Source organism: Echinops telfairi, unplaced genomic scaffold, assembly GCF_000313985.2.
Source record: "Echinops telfairi isolate 266 unplaced genomic scaffold, ASM31398v2 ScPeMD7_7458;HRSCAF=8496, whole genome shotgun sequence".
Lineage (NCBI taxonomy): Eukaryota > Metazoa > Chordata > Mammalia > Afrosoricida > Tenrecidae > Echinops > Echinops telfairi.
In genome coordinates this window covers 51,010,429-51,024,235 of record NW_022111358.1, presented here as the reverse complement: position 1 = coordinate 51,024,235, position 13,807 = coordinate 51,010,429, and the positions used below count along the sequence as shown (strand labels likewise).

At 59.9% G+C, this 13,807-nt stretch overlaps 2 protein-coding genes across 9 annotated transcripts in view; one reads left to right on the top strand and one right to left on the bottom strand.

The window, feature by feature from the left end:
- Positions 1-19: 19 nt before the first annotated feature.
- Positions 20-5,018, top strand: LOC101656614 (cytochrome b-245 chaperone 1). Its single transcript, XM_004709207.2, has 7 exons — positions 20-238; positions 426-549; positions 1,283-1,324; positions 1,513-1,586; positions 2,268-2,364; positions 3,409-3,553; positions 3,876-5,018. Exons 2-7 carry the CDS (start codon positions 465-467, stop codon positions 3,991-3,993), a joined length of 561 nt encoding a protein of 186 aa, XP_004709264.1. The 5' UTR covers positions 20-238; positions 426-464; the 3' UTR covers positions 3,994-5,018.
- Positions 5,019-5,129: 111 nt separating this feature from the next.
- Positions 5,130-13,807, bottom strand: part of HEXD (hexosaminidase D) — a 14,872-nt gene continuing 6,194 nt past the window's right edge. For 6 of the 8 annotated variants that reach the window (XM_045299429.1, XM_045299428.1, XM_045299425.1 and 3 more), the window contains 11 exons: positions 12,436-12,545; positions 10,260-10,347; positions 8,826-8,990; positions 7,893-8,076; positions 6,949-7,020; positions 6,674-6,869; positions 6,503-6,585; positions 6,118-6,196; positions 5,942-6,043; positions 5,756-5,845; positions 5,130-5,555 (listed from right to left, as the gene is read on the bottom strand). In XM_045299429.1, coding sequence (XP_045155364.1) covers positions 5,384-5,555; positions 5,756-5,845; positions 5,942-6,043; positions 6,118-6,196; positions 6,503-6,585; positions 6,674-6,869; positions 6,949-7,020; positions 7,893-8,076; positions 8,826-8,990; positions 10,260-10,347; positions 12,436-12,545 — 1,341 coding nt within the window. In that variant the 3' untranslated portion in view covers positions 5,130-5,383. Of the gene's footprint in view, positions 5,556-5,755; positions 5,865-5,941; positions 6,044-6,117; positions 6,197-6,502; positions 6,586-6,673; positions 6,870-6,948; positions 7,021-7,892; positions 8,077-8,825; positions 8,991-10,259; positions 10,412-12,435; positions 12,546-13,807 lie in introns of all 8 variants that reach the window. The other 2 variants (XM_045299431.1, XM_045299433.1) reach the window with 2 other exon arrangements.

Below are 13,807 nucleotides of genomic sequence, written 5' to 3'. Positions count from 1 at the left end.
CAGAAACCTGATTGGACCCCACGTAGGAGTCCGGCGAGGAAGTATCCGGAACTGTAGCCCTCAGCTTCCAGACTGCCCGCCGGGCGGGCAGAGCTGACTGCTGCAGCCCAAGTCAGGGACTCCCTGCGATCAGAATTTTAGGAACCCAACTAAAAGAAGAAAAAGAAAAATCACCAACCCTTCTTCCTTCCTTTTTGTTTCCTCTCCTGGTGGACGTCAGCGCAGGGCTAAGTAGAGGGTGTGTGTGTGGGGGGGCGGCGCTTGTGGGCTTGAGGTCCAGAAGTTGAAGGCGGCTGGGATGCTTGGTGCTTCGTGAGTGGGAGTGAAGGGACTTCAGGGTCTGCCGTGGGTCAGGCTGGCTGGTCTGCATTGGATTTGGCCAGTGGGCCCAAGGGCTCCACCTGTATGTGTCTGCTCTCCCCTAGCCCCTGGCATCCTGTGGAGGGTGTCCCAGAGTGGCCGGGATGTATATGCAGGTGGAGGTGCACACAAGCTCCCGCCTCCACCTGAAGAGGGCCCCCGGCATCAGGTCCTGGTCTCTTCTTGTTGGTAAGTATTTGGGTCTTTGCAGAACCAGTACATGACCTCTAGAGAGCATACAGGCGAATCGGTTTTTCCCGCTTGCCTCTGCAGCTCCAGATCACAATGACTAATTCATTTCTTTTCTATCCGTTTTCATAACTGACTCATGCCCACTTGGTCTCGTCTTACCACCTCATGCCCTTGGCAGCACTTTGAGGTCACAGAGTTTCCCCATCACACTCAGACACACCAGGCTCCTCTGTCAACTTCAATGATTGTGACTCACGCTCTGCCTCAGCTATCACTCGGGCTGGTGACAAGGATAGGAACCGACCGTTTGTACTGAAAGCTTGCATGCCACACTAGCATGGGGATATGACAGACAGGGTGCTCCTACTTGCTGAGCTCATGCCCGTCCTGAGTCTGGTGAGGGGGTGGGTGCCTCCCCGATTCCTGCCCCCCCCCCCCAGCAGAGTCCTGTTGCAGCTGGGAGGAGGCTTGGGGAGGTGGCAGCTGTGCTTACCGCACACACCAGGACTCCCGGGGGCTGGGCTTGCTCTTCTCGCACACCACACGTTCTTGGGCCCCTCTCTATGTGGCCTGTCGCTCTGAGCCTGTGTAGATAAGACACTTGTGAAAGCTTCAGGCTTTTTGGTTGCTTTCCTCCCCCGCCAGCTCCTTCTGCTTCCCCCCCATCTTGCCCATCATTGGCCACAGAAGGCTGAGGGCACAGGGCATAAGGGCTGGCTTTCTTCTGCAGGGATCCTGTCCATAGGCCTGGCCGCCGCCTACTACAGTGGAGGTAAATGCCACCCTCAACTACTAACACCCGAGATGCCTGGGAGGGGAAAGAGGAACGGTCCCCAGATGGTTACTTGAGGGCCAGAGGTGTGGGGGGTAGGGCCCTGCAGGCCAGTAGACCCCTTTGGGCCCCTGTTGCCTGGAAGGCACAGGCCAGGCCTCCTCACCTCAGTTCTGTGTGCCCTGCAGACAGTCTGGGCTGGAAGCTCTTCTACGTCACTGGCTGCCTCTTCGTGGCGGTGCAGAACTTGGAGGAGTGGGAGGTAAGGGCTGAGCAGAGGGACCACATGGTGCTGCGGGGAGGCGGCACTCCCCAGAAATGGTGGGACCTCACTATAGCCGGGTCCCAGCCTGGTCATGTCCACTGGGCCCTGCATGAGCCCTGCTACACTGCTTTGCCCTGCAGGTGGGTTTGGGCGGCACCTTGGGGTCTATGGCTGCCCTGGGCCGTTTCCGCTCAGAAGCTCCCTTTGACTGTCTTGAGCCCTGGGTGTCACCTCAGCACTGAAGACTATGGGGCAAGTCTGTCATCCTTGGTGGTGATGCACTCCCACCCCTGCCCGTGGCCCAAGTGTGCGCTGACCTCTGCCCTCCAGGCCTCCCTCTGGGCTGCCCTTCTCTGGAGGCGCAGGCGCCAACATGACTGCCCTCCCCTCAGAAGGGACAAGAGGACTCAGGGTGTTTGGTCCTATTTAGAGACGACCCTGGGCTGACAGGTTGGGGGCAGCAGGGGGACCAGACCTCCCCCCACCCCACCCCAAATGCTCACCGTGACAGTGTAGGGCATGAAGGGCTGTGTTGGGCTGTAACTCCACCTGTATCTGTGTATGGGCGAAGGGTGGTGTTCTCCGTTTGGTGTGGTGGGGCCCAGCCCTTCTGGAGTTAGTGAGGTGGCCACGACACAGACCCGAAGCCAGACTTGACAGCCTGTGCCCGTTTGCCAGGAAGCTGTCTTCAACAAGAGCACTGGGAAAGCTGTTCTGAAGACGGTCAGCCTGTACAAGAAGCTGCTGACCCTCTGCAGGGCAGGCCAAGAACAAGGTGAGGCTGGCACGGGGCAGCTGCAGATTTGAGCTCTTGTGGGGGTGCGTCTGGTTCCCTCAGACCCTGCCCAGCAACTAGAAAGGGCCCTTGAGGGGACCCCAGTGTCCTTGACTGCTGTGCATGGAGAGGCAGCATGGCATCTGGAGCCCAGATGCCCTGCAAGGCAGGTGCTGTAGTCTAGCTTCAGGAATGTGCAGAGAGGGGGCAGGGGGGCATTCAGATTCCTGGGGGCAGGAGGTCTTCATTGCTCACCCATCATACAATTCCTCCCCACGGCTCATCCCCCACCACACACACACAACTGCTGTGTTAATGAACGCAGACACTATATCGTACAAGGCTTTGGGGTCCCCTGGAGGGAAGTGGGGAGAAGACAGTAGCCTGGTCTCAGGCTGTGAGTATTGGGGGTTGGGGCTGTGCTAAGGCTCCTGGTGGCCCCCAAGGGCTGCAGAATCCAGGGGCTGGCCTAGGTACCTGAGTTGGGGGTGGTCTCCCAACAGCTGCCTCCAAAACTTGTGGGTAAAGGAAGCATTCCCCAGTCACTGGATCCCTGGTGGTTGGAGCCCACAGATGTTTGGGGGGGCGGGGGAAGCTCCTGTAAAGATCCGAAGTCCTGGAATCCCCAAAGGCCAGCTCTCTCCTGCCCTGTAGGGTTGCTGAGACACATGCCACTAGGTTTGGGGATGGCAGGGACGCAGAGTGGGGCAGTGCAACTTCGAGGCCAGCTGATGCCTGGCATGCTAGAGGGAACACTCAGATGAGCTCTTCCCTGGTGGTGAGGCTGCCGCAGGACTCTGCCTTGCTGACTGCGACCCCACACCTGCTTTGCCGACTAGTCAGTTCGGTGACCCCTCACCCGTACTGGAGGTGGCCAGTAGGAGGAGCCTCCTCTGAAATCCTTTGTGATCGTGGTCATCTGACATCTAGACGAGGGCTCGCCCAAGTGCAAAGGCACAGGGCCTTTGCCCGCTGGTAGATGTGAACCCCATCGGTAGCTACAGGGTGGGTATGCGGGTGTCTCGCTGACCTGTGCCCCCGCAGTGGTGGTCCTGCTGAGCGACATCCGGGATGTGAACGTCGAGGAGGAGAAGGTCCGATACTTTGGGAAGGGCTATGTGGTCGTGCTGCGGTTTGCAACAGGCTTCTCTCACCCCCTCACCCAGAGCACAGTCATGGGCCACCGGAGGTGAGAGCCAGGGGTGGGTGGGGGCATCCAGCACTGCTCAGTGTTGGGGGTGGGCAGGAAATCAAGCCAGTGATGGGATAGGTGGGATTAGGAGGGGAAAGCCCAAGTCCGGAGTGCACGCTGGTACAGCGGGGGGGAGCTCTCCTGAGGAAGGGGTGCGTGGGACGGCCCAGGAAGGTAGTGTGCCCGTGGGTTATGTGCCAACAGCTCCAGGCTATGGGTGTCAGCAGAACTAGAGGCTTGGCTGGCCCAGGTAAGAGGCCTGGGTGGGGCAGGAACGGGCCTCAGTGACCAAGCGCCCTTCCTTCTGCACTGCTCTCAGTGACGTGGAAGCGGTGGCCAAGCTCATCGCCAGCTTCCTGGAGCTCCGCCGCCTCGAGAGCCCAGGAGACCCCTCTCAGAGTAGTGACAGCGAGGCTGAACCAGGGCACCACAGCTGAGGGCCCAGGCCTGCCCCTGGAAGCCCCCTCCTAGCCGCACTGGGCGGGGTCCTGCACCCCTCCCACTGCGTGCCCTTGACTTGTACTGGCCTATTGCTTTGAGCCTCTTACATGCCAGGACCTTGTCCCTGACCTCCCAAGGCTGCACGTCTGCCTGGGGGCTCCCCTGGCTGTTGAGGGACTTGGACTCGGCCCCGCCCCTCAGAGCCTCCCATGTCCAGGACCCACATTCTGTGTAGGGCACTGGGTGGGGAGTGGCCCCGTGGGCAGCAACGCCACAGACACAAAGGTCCTAGACCCCACCCCCACCCCCCGCACCCTTGCCCCCAACGGTGCCCCTTCATTTGGGCACACAGCCCTCAGGGTCGCAGAAGGCCCATAGGGTGCAGGGACTGGGCTGTGGGCCCACCCTTCCCTCCACCTTCAGCCAAGACCCCAACGACCAGACCCTGCTTCCAGCGGTGACATCGGGCTGGGGACTGATACCCCCGCCCCGGAGCCATCTTCTGGTTCCCATCCTTCCTGCTCCTGCAGTCAAATCCACTGCCAGCATGCCCATCCTGACCCTCATAGCCGACAGGGGCAGTGGACCTGCTCCGCAGGGGGAGGCGCAGCAGCTCTTCCTGGAAGCAGGCTGTGCTTTCTCCCCGCTCAAGTAGCTGGGGGCGCCAGTGGATGACCCTTCTGTTGGCAGCCCAGCGCTTAGCCCACTGCCCCTGCTGGGGTGCCGTGCTCGTCCCTGGCCCCTGCCCCAGGTCCCACCAGCCTCAGGCTTTGCATTGGAGGCCCTGGAGGGCTGAAGTTGCCCCCAGGTTCTGAGGGGGCAGCAAGCTGCCTCCCCCAGGATGAGACATAGCCATGGCCAGGCTGCTGGATGGAGAGGAGCCTCTGCCCGCTTTGCCAGGGGATAGCACCAAGCAACCCTTAGCTTGGGGACCTGGCTGTTCCAACACCTAAGTTCTTTTTTCTTTAACGCGGTGAAGTGTGAATGTTCTTTTTTCTAAATAAAAGCACACGACGCTAGAGCCCGAGTCTGAAGTGCCCAAGTCCTAGGGCTGGACACGTTCCAAGGCAGGGGCAGGGTCTGAAGGCTCTTCTGGAAACCAAGGTCAAGGAGGACAGAAGAATCATGCTCACACGATCCCACACCTCTTTATTTTAAACACCCTGCAGGTGCCAGCAGCCTGGACATGGGGGGGGGGATGTTGCTTGGGTCTCTGGCCCTGGGCTTTCAGGTCATGGCACAATATGGGGTGTCCTCAGAGACCTGCCCCACTGTGGGGTTCCCCCTTGTCTTCAGGGGGCATTCCTGCTCTTGGAATCCTCAGGATCCCCTCCTGATATCGAGGAGTCCATGGGACCTGCCTGGCTGCGGGCTCCACACCTACACTCAGGGCCCTGGCTGGCCGATGGCCTGGCTGAGGTCCTGGGCCAGGCTCTGCAGCTTTTGCAGGCTGGGGTGCACATTCTCCTCCAGCCACTCCTCCACGGCGTCTGGGTAGAAGACGCGCGTCAGGGCGGCCTCCAGCTCCGGCAGGAGGGTGGCCCAGCGGCCCAGGAGGCTAGGACGACAGCAAGCCTCGAGCTCCAGCAGGGCGCGGCAGTAGGCCGCCTATCCACCTGGTGCTCTCAGCCCAGGACTCCCTCACTGTCCACGTGGCTCGCCTGCCACCAGCGAGGCTGCCCTCTGGTTCTAACAAGGGACGCCAAGGGTGGGCACTCCCTGGGGCAGGGTGGCACTAGGTGCAGGGGGTGGCATTACCTGAGCGCCTCAGGCTGGATGTGTGGTACCATGACTGGGTGGATGACCTTTCGCTTGCGGTGGTAGGGGCTGAACCAGCCCGTCACGTACCTGGGCAAACCACACACATCCAGAGTCCAGCTGACCAGGTGGCCCTGTCCTACCTTACCTGTGCAGGTGGCAGGAATGGGGGGGGGGGGGGCTCACCTGTTCCCGTCCAGCAGAGCCTCCACAGAGCTCCGCAGATGGAGGCCGACTTGAGTGACGAGGGCGAGTATGTCACTGCCGGGGAAGGAGCAGGCACCCTCCCTGCCAAGAGTGGGGTGGTGGGGGTGAGAACGGTGGTCCGAGGGAGGGGCTGGGGCTTGTGGAGGGAGGGGTACCTCGTGAAGTCGGTCAAGTCCAGGCTGGAGACCCCAAGGCAGCTTTGCACCGTGGCCTTTGCCTCTTCACTGAAGCTGCCTGCAGCGGATGGGCAAACTCACCAAGCTGGCCCCAGGACCCTGGCCCATTCCGCCTGGGGACCGCGAGGCCTGCCTGGGGGTGGGCACAGGCCCCTCCTTGAAGGGATGGACTCCCATGAGCCCCGTGGGGTAGGACTTTATATAAGAGCTGGGCTGCAGCGCCACGCCCTGACAGTAGCAGCCCACACCCCCCTGGAAAGCCATGCCCTTCCTGGTGGGCGTTGGCCCAAGGTAGACGTGAAAGAAAGGCCCCTGCCCGGTGCCCCCTCCCTCCGCTGGGCCGAGGCAGTGGGGGAGAGCACACCGTGCAACAGGGACTGCAGACAGATGGCCAGCGTCGGGATGGCCACGGGCAGCAGCTCGCATAGCACCGCAAAGTGGTCGTACCTGTGGCCCAGAGAGGGTTCAGGGGCTGCCCTGCTCTGGGCCTGGGGCTCCCGGGCCTGCCACCCTGCCCTCACCCGATGGGGCACACCTCTGCCAGCCAGTCAGCACGATGCCCTGCAGCGCCCCAGCAGGCCCGGCCTGGACGGCCTCCAGCCACTGCAGCTGGTTCCGCAGGTGGTGCTCAGCAGGGGTCAGCGCCTGGTGGGCTCCTGTGGCCCCCTTGAAGGCACTGGCGGCCCAGAGCCGGGGAAAGCCGCACGCGCGGAACTTCTCCATGAGGACGACTGTGCGGGGAGAACAGACCTGTGCACTCAGCCCCTGGATGGTCTCAAGCCAGGTGCTCAGGCCTAGATGTGCACTGACCTTTGCTGGGGACATCCAGGTCAGCCCTGTAGTCCCAGAGCACTGGCTCCACCAGCTGTGGCACCCCGGACTCTGCAGGGACAGGGGACATGTTACCATGGGGCCAGGGGATCCCTTTGCTGTCCTCACCCCTGTCCTGACGACGCTGCCTCTTGGGACCGTACACCACACGCACAAATGGGCACTGCTTTGGAGATGCCTCCACGGGGCTGAAATAAAGACCCATCTCGGGGCCCTGTGAGCTTTCCGAGGCTCAATTGTCAAGGTGGCTGGTGGCTAGAGCACCCTCCGTGAGCAGCTGATGGGTGGCCAGCTGAGCTCCTCCACTGGCCCTGAGGCCATGAGAGACTGAGGCGCTGTACCAACCCAGCAGTATCTTTGAGGATAGAGGTTGGCTGTGCCTTGGTGTCCAGCAGGGGCCCTTAGAGGACACTTGGAGCACACCACTCTAATTAGAGCTAAGTGACCACCTGCGGCTGGTGCCGCCAGGTCGGCTGTCTGCTCAGGGCTCTTGCCTGGTGGGAGCAGGCTGCTGGGGGACACAGCCAACACCATCCTCGTAGAACTCCGTTCACTGGGGGAGGTGAGAGAGCACCAGCCTGGGTCCTGTTGGGGTGGGGAGCTGCTGCTGCCACCATCTGGCTCACCGGCCTCCAGGCAGGCCAGCCACGGGGGCTATGGCTGAGATTGCCAGCCAGGGTGGTGGGCATGGGTGGCAGCACCCAGGCCCCCTTCCGCCAGCCTGCCTAAGGCCCACCCATGGGCTTCTACCCCTGAGCCAAGGACTCGGACACAACCTGGGGCCACTGGCCCAAGGACCCCTGAAAGCAGCAGGCTCTGGCCTGGCTGCCCGGGCTGTGGCTGCTCTAGAAATGAGAGGTCTCTCAACGCCTGCCCCTGCCCAGGCCTGCCCACCCGCCCACCTGGGTGGGCTGGGGTACAACCTTCCAGGAGGCCCTCCGGCATGTCACGCAGCATGTCGTCCCACACCAGAGGTGTTGTGTCCGGGTGCCGGGCACGCACATGGCTGGCCACGGCCCTCATGTGTGACAGGCACAGTGTGGCTGCACTGTTCTGCTCCTGCTGCAGCCACTGCTTCGAGGCCTCCCCCTCCCCGAGGTAATAGACCTGGGGGCGAGAACCATGAGGGCCCCCTGGAGGGAGGGGCCCTGGGCCCTGCCGGTCCCCAGCGAAGGGTCCTTGGGCATGTTGGGGTGGGGGGTGGAAGAGGGGGAATCGCTGGTGCGGGGGAAGGGGCTCCAACCCAGCAGCATGCCTCACAAGAGCCCACACTTGCAATGACCTTGTCAAGTGGACAAACGGAGGGACAGGACACGGCCCAGTCATGTGGTAGAGCACCATCCGGCCTTTGATGAGAATCAGTGCCCTGAGCACCCACCACATGGGTGAAGGAGGGCCGCCGGGCCTAGGCAACCCCGTGGCAGGCAGGTTAGCCGGGGCATGGGGTTGCGGGACTGGTTCGTGAGCGGTTTCCAGAACTAGCCAGGCGGAGGGCGTGGAGTAAGCTCGCCCCAGCGTGAGTTTTAACAAAGCCGTGGGTGCATTTGCGGTCCTGTGTGACCCACCAAAGGCGGCTCCGGGCCAGCTGATTGGCAGCCGGGTCCTTACTCAGACGCCAGGTCACCAGGCCATCACTTGTCCAGCTGGTGGTCCAGGATCCCTGCCACCACCTCAGATCACCTTTCTTCAGGTGGAAGCCAGTCATGTGCCAAACATGCATCCATGGGAGGCCCAGCCCACCCGACTGCTGTCGCGGGGGAGCCTGTCTTCTTACTGGGGGGTGGGGTGGGCTTCTCCATGCAGCAGCAGCAGGGAGAAGCCGTGAAGTGAAGAACATCGCCGGGGGAGGCCCGTACCTCGTCACAACCAATGTGGAGCCACCGAGCCCCCTGGTGCAGCTCCATGACCTGGTCGACCATGGCTCCGACGAGCGCCAGCGACTCCGGCTCGTGGGGGTTCAGGGTGCTGGGGAAGAGGGCAACTTCCCGGAGGTGAGCGAAGGCCCCGTGCTTCAGCACGAACTGCGGAGAGAACCCCGTCAGGGGCTCGGTGGGGACACTGAGGCCAGGGAGGGAGGGAGCGAGGGGAGAGCTGGCACCCAGGTCAAGGGCCAGGACCACGAGCAGCCCGGTCCCAGCAGGGGCTCCAGGGCAGAGCTGTGGGCCGAGGGGACTGAGAGCTGTCCAGCACCGGTGCTGCCTGACCCTGGTCTGCATTGTCCCGCTCCTTAGTCAACACAGGCTGCGGTCTGTGTGGCCATCACCGGAGGAGGTGGCATGCAGGATGGCTGGGTCTGGACTGCTAAGATGGTCGGAGAGTGGAGGGGTGCCTGACTTCTGCCTCGGGTGGTGGGGGGAAGATGGGCTCTGCGCTGACCATCCCCTGACGCCCAACCTCAGACAAGCTGAGGACACTACAAGTCTCCCCCCGACTGGTTACAGACGCTGAGGGACGCTGCTGGAAGAGGACAGGGCCCGCTCCTAGCTCACACTCAGACGGGCTGGCCCAGCGGTATGAGAGCACAGCAAGTCCAGCAAGACAACTACAGATGCCGGGGCAATTCCGTCCCTACTGGGATGTGTGGCCACCCCGGCAAAAGTTAACGGGGAGACCCCACACAAGGGGGCAGGCCTGAGAACTGGCTGCACTCTGAGCACCCCTGCCCGCACGCAGGCCGGGCAAACCCCGGAAGGAATCACAACCTGAGCAGGGACACCAGTGCCAGGCGCTGATCCACTAGCAAAAGCAACCACCACCAGGGCGACAAGCATGCCAAGGGCACCAGCTAAGGAAGTGTCCAGTCAGTGGTGTCATAGCCTGTCTGTGAGCCCCGACCTGTGGCTGAGGGCAGCCACTGCCGCCCAGGGAGTCAACCCCGACTCGCGGGGACTCTGTGCAGGGTTATGGAGCAAGTGAGAGATGCTAAAACTCGGGAGACCAGACTACTTCACACGAGGGAGATCCCAGGCACGGGGGAGGGGTGCCTTAGGAAGAAAGCAGACATGTCCTACACAGCCTCTTCCAGGAGCAGCGTTCCCAGTTAAATTGAACGGACGGCTGAAGGCACATGAGCTCGGCTGGCCACGGCAGGGTGCGGACACCCATGGCCAGGGCCCAGAAGCGCAGAAGCTGGGGAACGCCGCTGGTCTGTTCGTGGTTTACCTCCCACGCTGTTTGTGCACAGACCACAAAGACAACAATCGCTGGTCCTGCCAGCTCCCCGAGGGCCTGCCTGTACCCCCCAGCCAGAGCCCCACATGCAGGCCCAGGCCATTTCCCCGCCCTCTCACCTCCATGTGCCCGAACGTCTGCAGCAAAGGGATCACCTCCAGTCCGTGCTGTCTGGCCAGGTGCAGGATGGCTCTCACCTCCGAGGGGCTGATGAAGACACGGGCCAGTGTCACGGTGACAGAAGTCAGTGGTCGGAACCCCCTAGCTACTCCTATGAGAAAGAGGTGGCCTTCTGCTTCCGTATGATTCACAGCCTGGGGGACCCCGTGGGGCAATCCTCCCCCTCTGGGGTCGCCATGAGAGGAAGGGAGTCAACGGATGGATTTTGGGAGAGACAAAAGTCACCCACAGAAGTCACACCTCAGTCCCCGGCATGGCTCTGTGCACACTCCCCTAGGCCAGCACACTCCTTCCCATCAGACACTGCAGGGCCTCCCGGGAGTCATGGGTCCACTGCGTGCACGAGGCCAGCAGGGGAGTAGCTCCCGGGGAAGGCTCTCACACTGGGACCCAGGAGATGCTCCCCCTGGTCCTCCAGGACCCCTCATTCGGCACTAGCTACTTGGTTCTGGTCCCAGGGCCAAGCCCGGCCAGGGGCAAGTGCAGCCTGGCCATTACCTGAGAAGGCGTTCCTTCCACATTTCCACACACTGGCGAGTGGACCTGGAAGTCTGCCTCCCTTCCCAGTAGGGAGGTTAGTTGCTGGAAGAGGCCCAGAGCCCATGTTCAAGCTCACATGGGCTGTAGGGCCACCTGGGGAGGGCCACTGTCCTGTCCTGAGCTGGGAGCTGCTACCTAGGAGTGCACCACCTCGTGAGAGCAGCGAGACGGCACCTTCCCATGTATGAAGCCCTCCCACAGCCCATCAGCTTCGCACTCACTGCCGAAACTGCGTTAACAAAGCTCCCGGCACCCAGTCCCTCTCAACCCTACAGCGCAGGCAGAACCGCTCCTGTGGGTTTCCAAGACGGTAACTCTTTTTTTAATCATTTATTGGGGGCTCGTACAACTCTTGTCGCAACCCATCCGTCCATCCATTGTGTCAGTGCATTGGTACATTTGTTTCCATCATCATTTTCAAAACATTTCTTTCTACTTCAGCCCTTGGTATCAGCTCCTCATTTTTTCTCCCTCCCTCCCACCCTCACGAGCCCTTGATAATTTACAAATTATTATACAGGAGCAGCAAGCCGCCTTTCTCCTGCTGAGCGGCTAGGGATCTTGAACTGCTGTCTGTGGTTAGCAGCCCAACGGGTCATCATTGTGCCCCGGCGCTCCCCTATCTTTACCTGCTCTAAAACCCTGTCCAAGTCCCAGAAGGGCTCTGCTGCCCTTCAAACAATCCCGTTCACCGTGGACAGAGACACAAGCCACATGGCTAGGACTTCGTCTTGTACCCCTCCCACCGTCCCCTCCCTCCACACAGCTGGGTGTGCGCCTGGGGGTGGGGGTCGTCAGTGCAGAGCACACAGGAACACAGAGCATGCTCCTGTTCTGGAGATCTGATTACGAACCCGTTTCCCCATATCCTCACATGCCACTGTTTCTCATCCCGGGGTGTGCCAGTCAAGGCCTCTGCCCGGTTTTCTGCAGGGTACTGATTTCCACGGAGAACTTGGTAGAGCCAGTGGGGTGCATTCCAACCATGCCACATCTGGTCCTACCGAGAGCCTCCCCCCATTCTCACCTGACTGTGGCCTAAAAAGCAGCCCCCACCCCTCGGGGCATGACCTGCCACTGTTCACGCCACCATACACTCGTGTCTTCAGGCAAGAAAGACCAGAGCGGTGACAACAGAAGAGGCCTCTCTTTTGGGCTACTTTCTTTTTTACTCTTTTCCAAATGGCCAGCACTGATCACGTTGCATTTCTTTCCTTTGGAGGGTGTTATGGATTGAACTGTGCCCTCTAGAATGGTACTGGGACCCTAGATGCAACTGGGACCCTGGATGCACCCCTGGGATGCTGCCTCTTTGGAAATTGGGCTTTCTTTCTTTTCCGAACAGGTTGCATTCTTATAAAAAGAGAACGCCCCAGAGGATTTCTAAGAGCCTTCTGTGGGAAAGAGGAATGCAAAGATGGTGGACTTTGTCCACGAGCTCGGACGCCTGGTCTTTGAGAAGAGTGAAAAAGGAGCGAGTGCACAGCGCTGGCGGGAGCCTCACCTCCATGCACCCCAGTTCCCACCCAGCCCCTGTGCTCCCTCTGCAGGGAGGCGTCTGTCTGTCCCAGATACCTGTATGCGTGCTGGGCGCGCAGCAGCTTGAGGCGACCCTCGTAGGGAAACATGTCTTCATACTCCATGAGGAGGGCATTAGCACCCAGGGCACGGAACAGAGGGAAAACCTGGAGGCGACAGAATGGTGTTCTGAAACAGGGGCCCTTTGGACACACAGGGACACACACAGCATGGGGACACTGTCAGCTCTAGTCGGGAGAGGACGCAGAAAGCGAGGGCCATTGCTCTTACCACGACAGTGGTCGGCTGGTTGGTCGTCCGTCTTTCTGCGTGAGTACGTGTGGGTGCAGGGAGTTTCTCTAAGCCTTTCTTGGTTATCAGAAGCTTGAGCTTCAGTGAATTCAGTTCTTGGATATTCATAGTAGTTGGCTTGTGGCTTTTACATTTGAAGGCCAACTTGACTGACCACGAGCTTCTGGACTTACCTTTATTTTTCATATTTGAAATCTGTTTCTCTCTTATCTCCTGTCATGGAATGCTCCTGTTGAAATGTGCCATGCCAACCGGTGTCACTCCCTGTATGAGTTAGCGAGGCCTTTTTCCTGAGGCCCCAATAGATTTTTTTCTTTCTTTCATGTTCTAAGTCTGAAGTGTTTAGCAGAAGATAAAATGGTGTTTATCATTCTAGAGAAAAATTCCCAGGTATGTGGCATGTCCTTTTAATACTTAAGATTCAAGAATTCTTTTACTTCAGGAAACTCTTCTAGAAGGGAAGTCTCTTGGCATTATTTCTACACCATTGATGTAGTTCTCTTCTTTGCAGGACTTTTGAACATCCCAATATTGTATGCACAGCGTCTCCTATCAAGAGGTGGAGTTGATGCCCATCCTTTCAATCTAGGCTGACGGAGATTTGCTTTATCGATAGTAGACAGTAAAGTAACACACGCGGTGTGAGTTGGGAGGTCTCAGTTCTTCAGACTTAAAGAAGGCTTGCCCTTGCCCTCTTGTGACACTGCCTGCCCTGAGACCACCATGCTGGAAAGAAGCTGACTGTCAAACACATAGTATGACCATCTTGGGCATTAGGCATTTCCAGCTGCCAGGTGATTTGATTCCAACCACAGGAAGCAGTCGCCAAGCCAGAGCAGCCACAGAAACATAAGGTGGTCTGCAACACGTAACTGAAAAGGAGACTCCCAGAGGGGTTTCAGGGAGGAGACAAGCCAGTCAGGGGGCGATGTAACAACGATGACAAATACAACTTTTCTCTAGTTCCTAAATGTTTCCTCCCCGCTCCCACTACCATGACTCGAATTTGACCTTGCAAGTCTGGCTAGACCAGAGAATGTACACTGGTACAGATAGGAACTGAAAATACAGGGAATCCAGGGCGGATGAGCCCTACAGGACCAGTGGTGTGAGTGGC

What these genes read in the sequence shown, in the direction of transcription:
- LOC101656614 (XM_004709207.2), top strand. Translation starts at nt 465, where the DNA reads ATGTATATGCAGGTGGAGGTGCACACAAGCTCCCGCCTCCACCTGAAG. An exon ending in GTCCTGGTCTCTTCTTGTTG is followed by an intron (nt 550 to 1,282) that starts GTAAGTATTTGG and finishes TTTCTTCTGCAG; the next exon opens with GGATCCTGTCCATAGGCCTG. An exon ending in ACAGTCATGGGCCACCGGAG is followed by an intron (nt 3,554 to 3,875) that starts GTGAGAGCCAGG and finishes CACTGCTCTCAG; the next exon opens with TGACGTGGAAGCGGTGGCCA.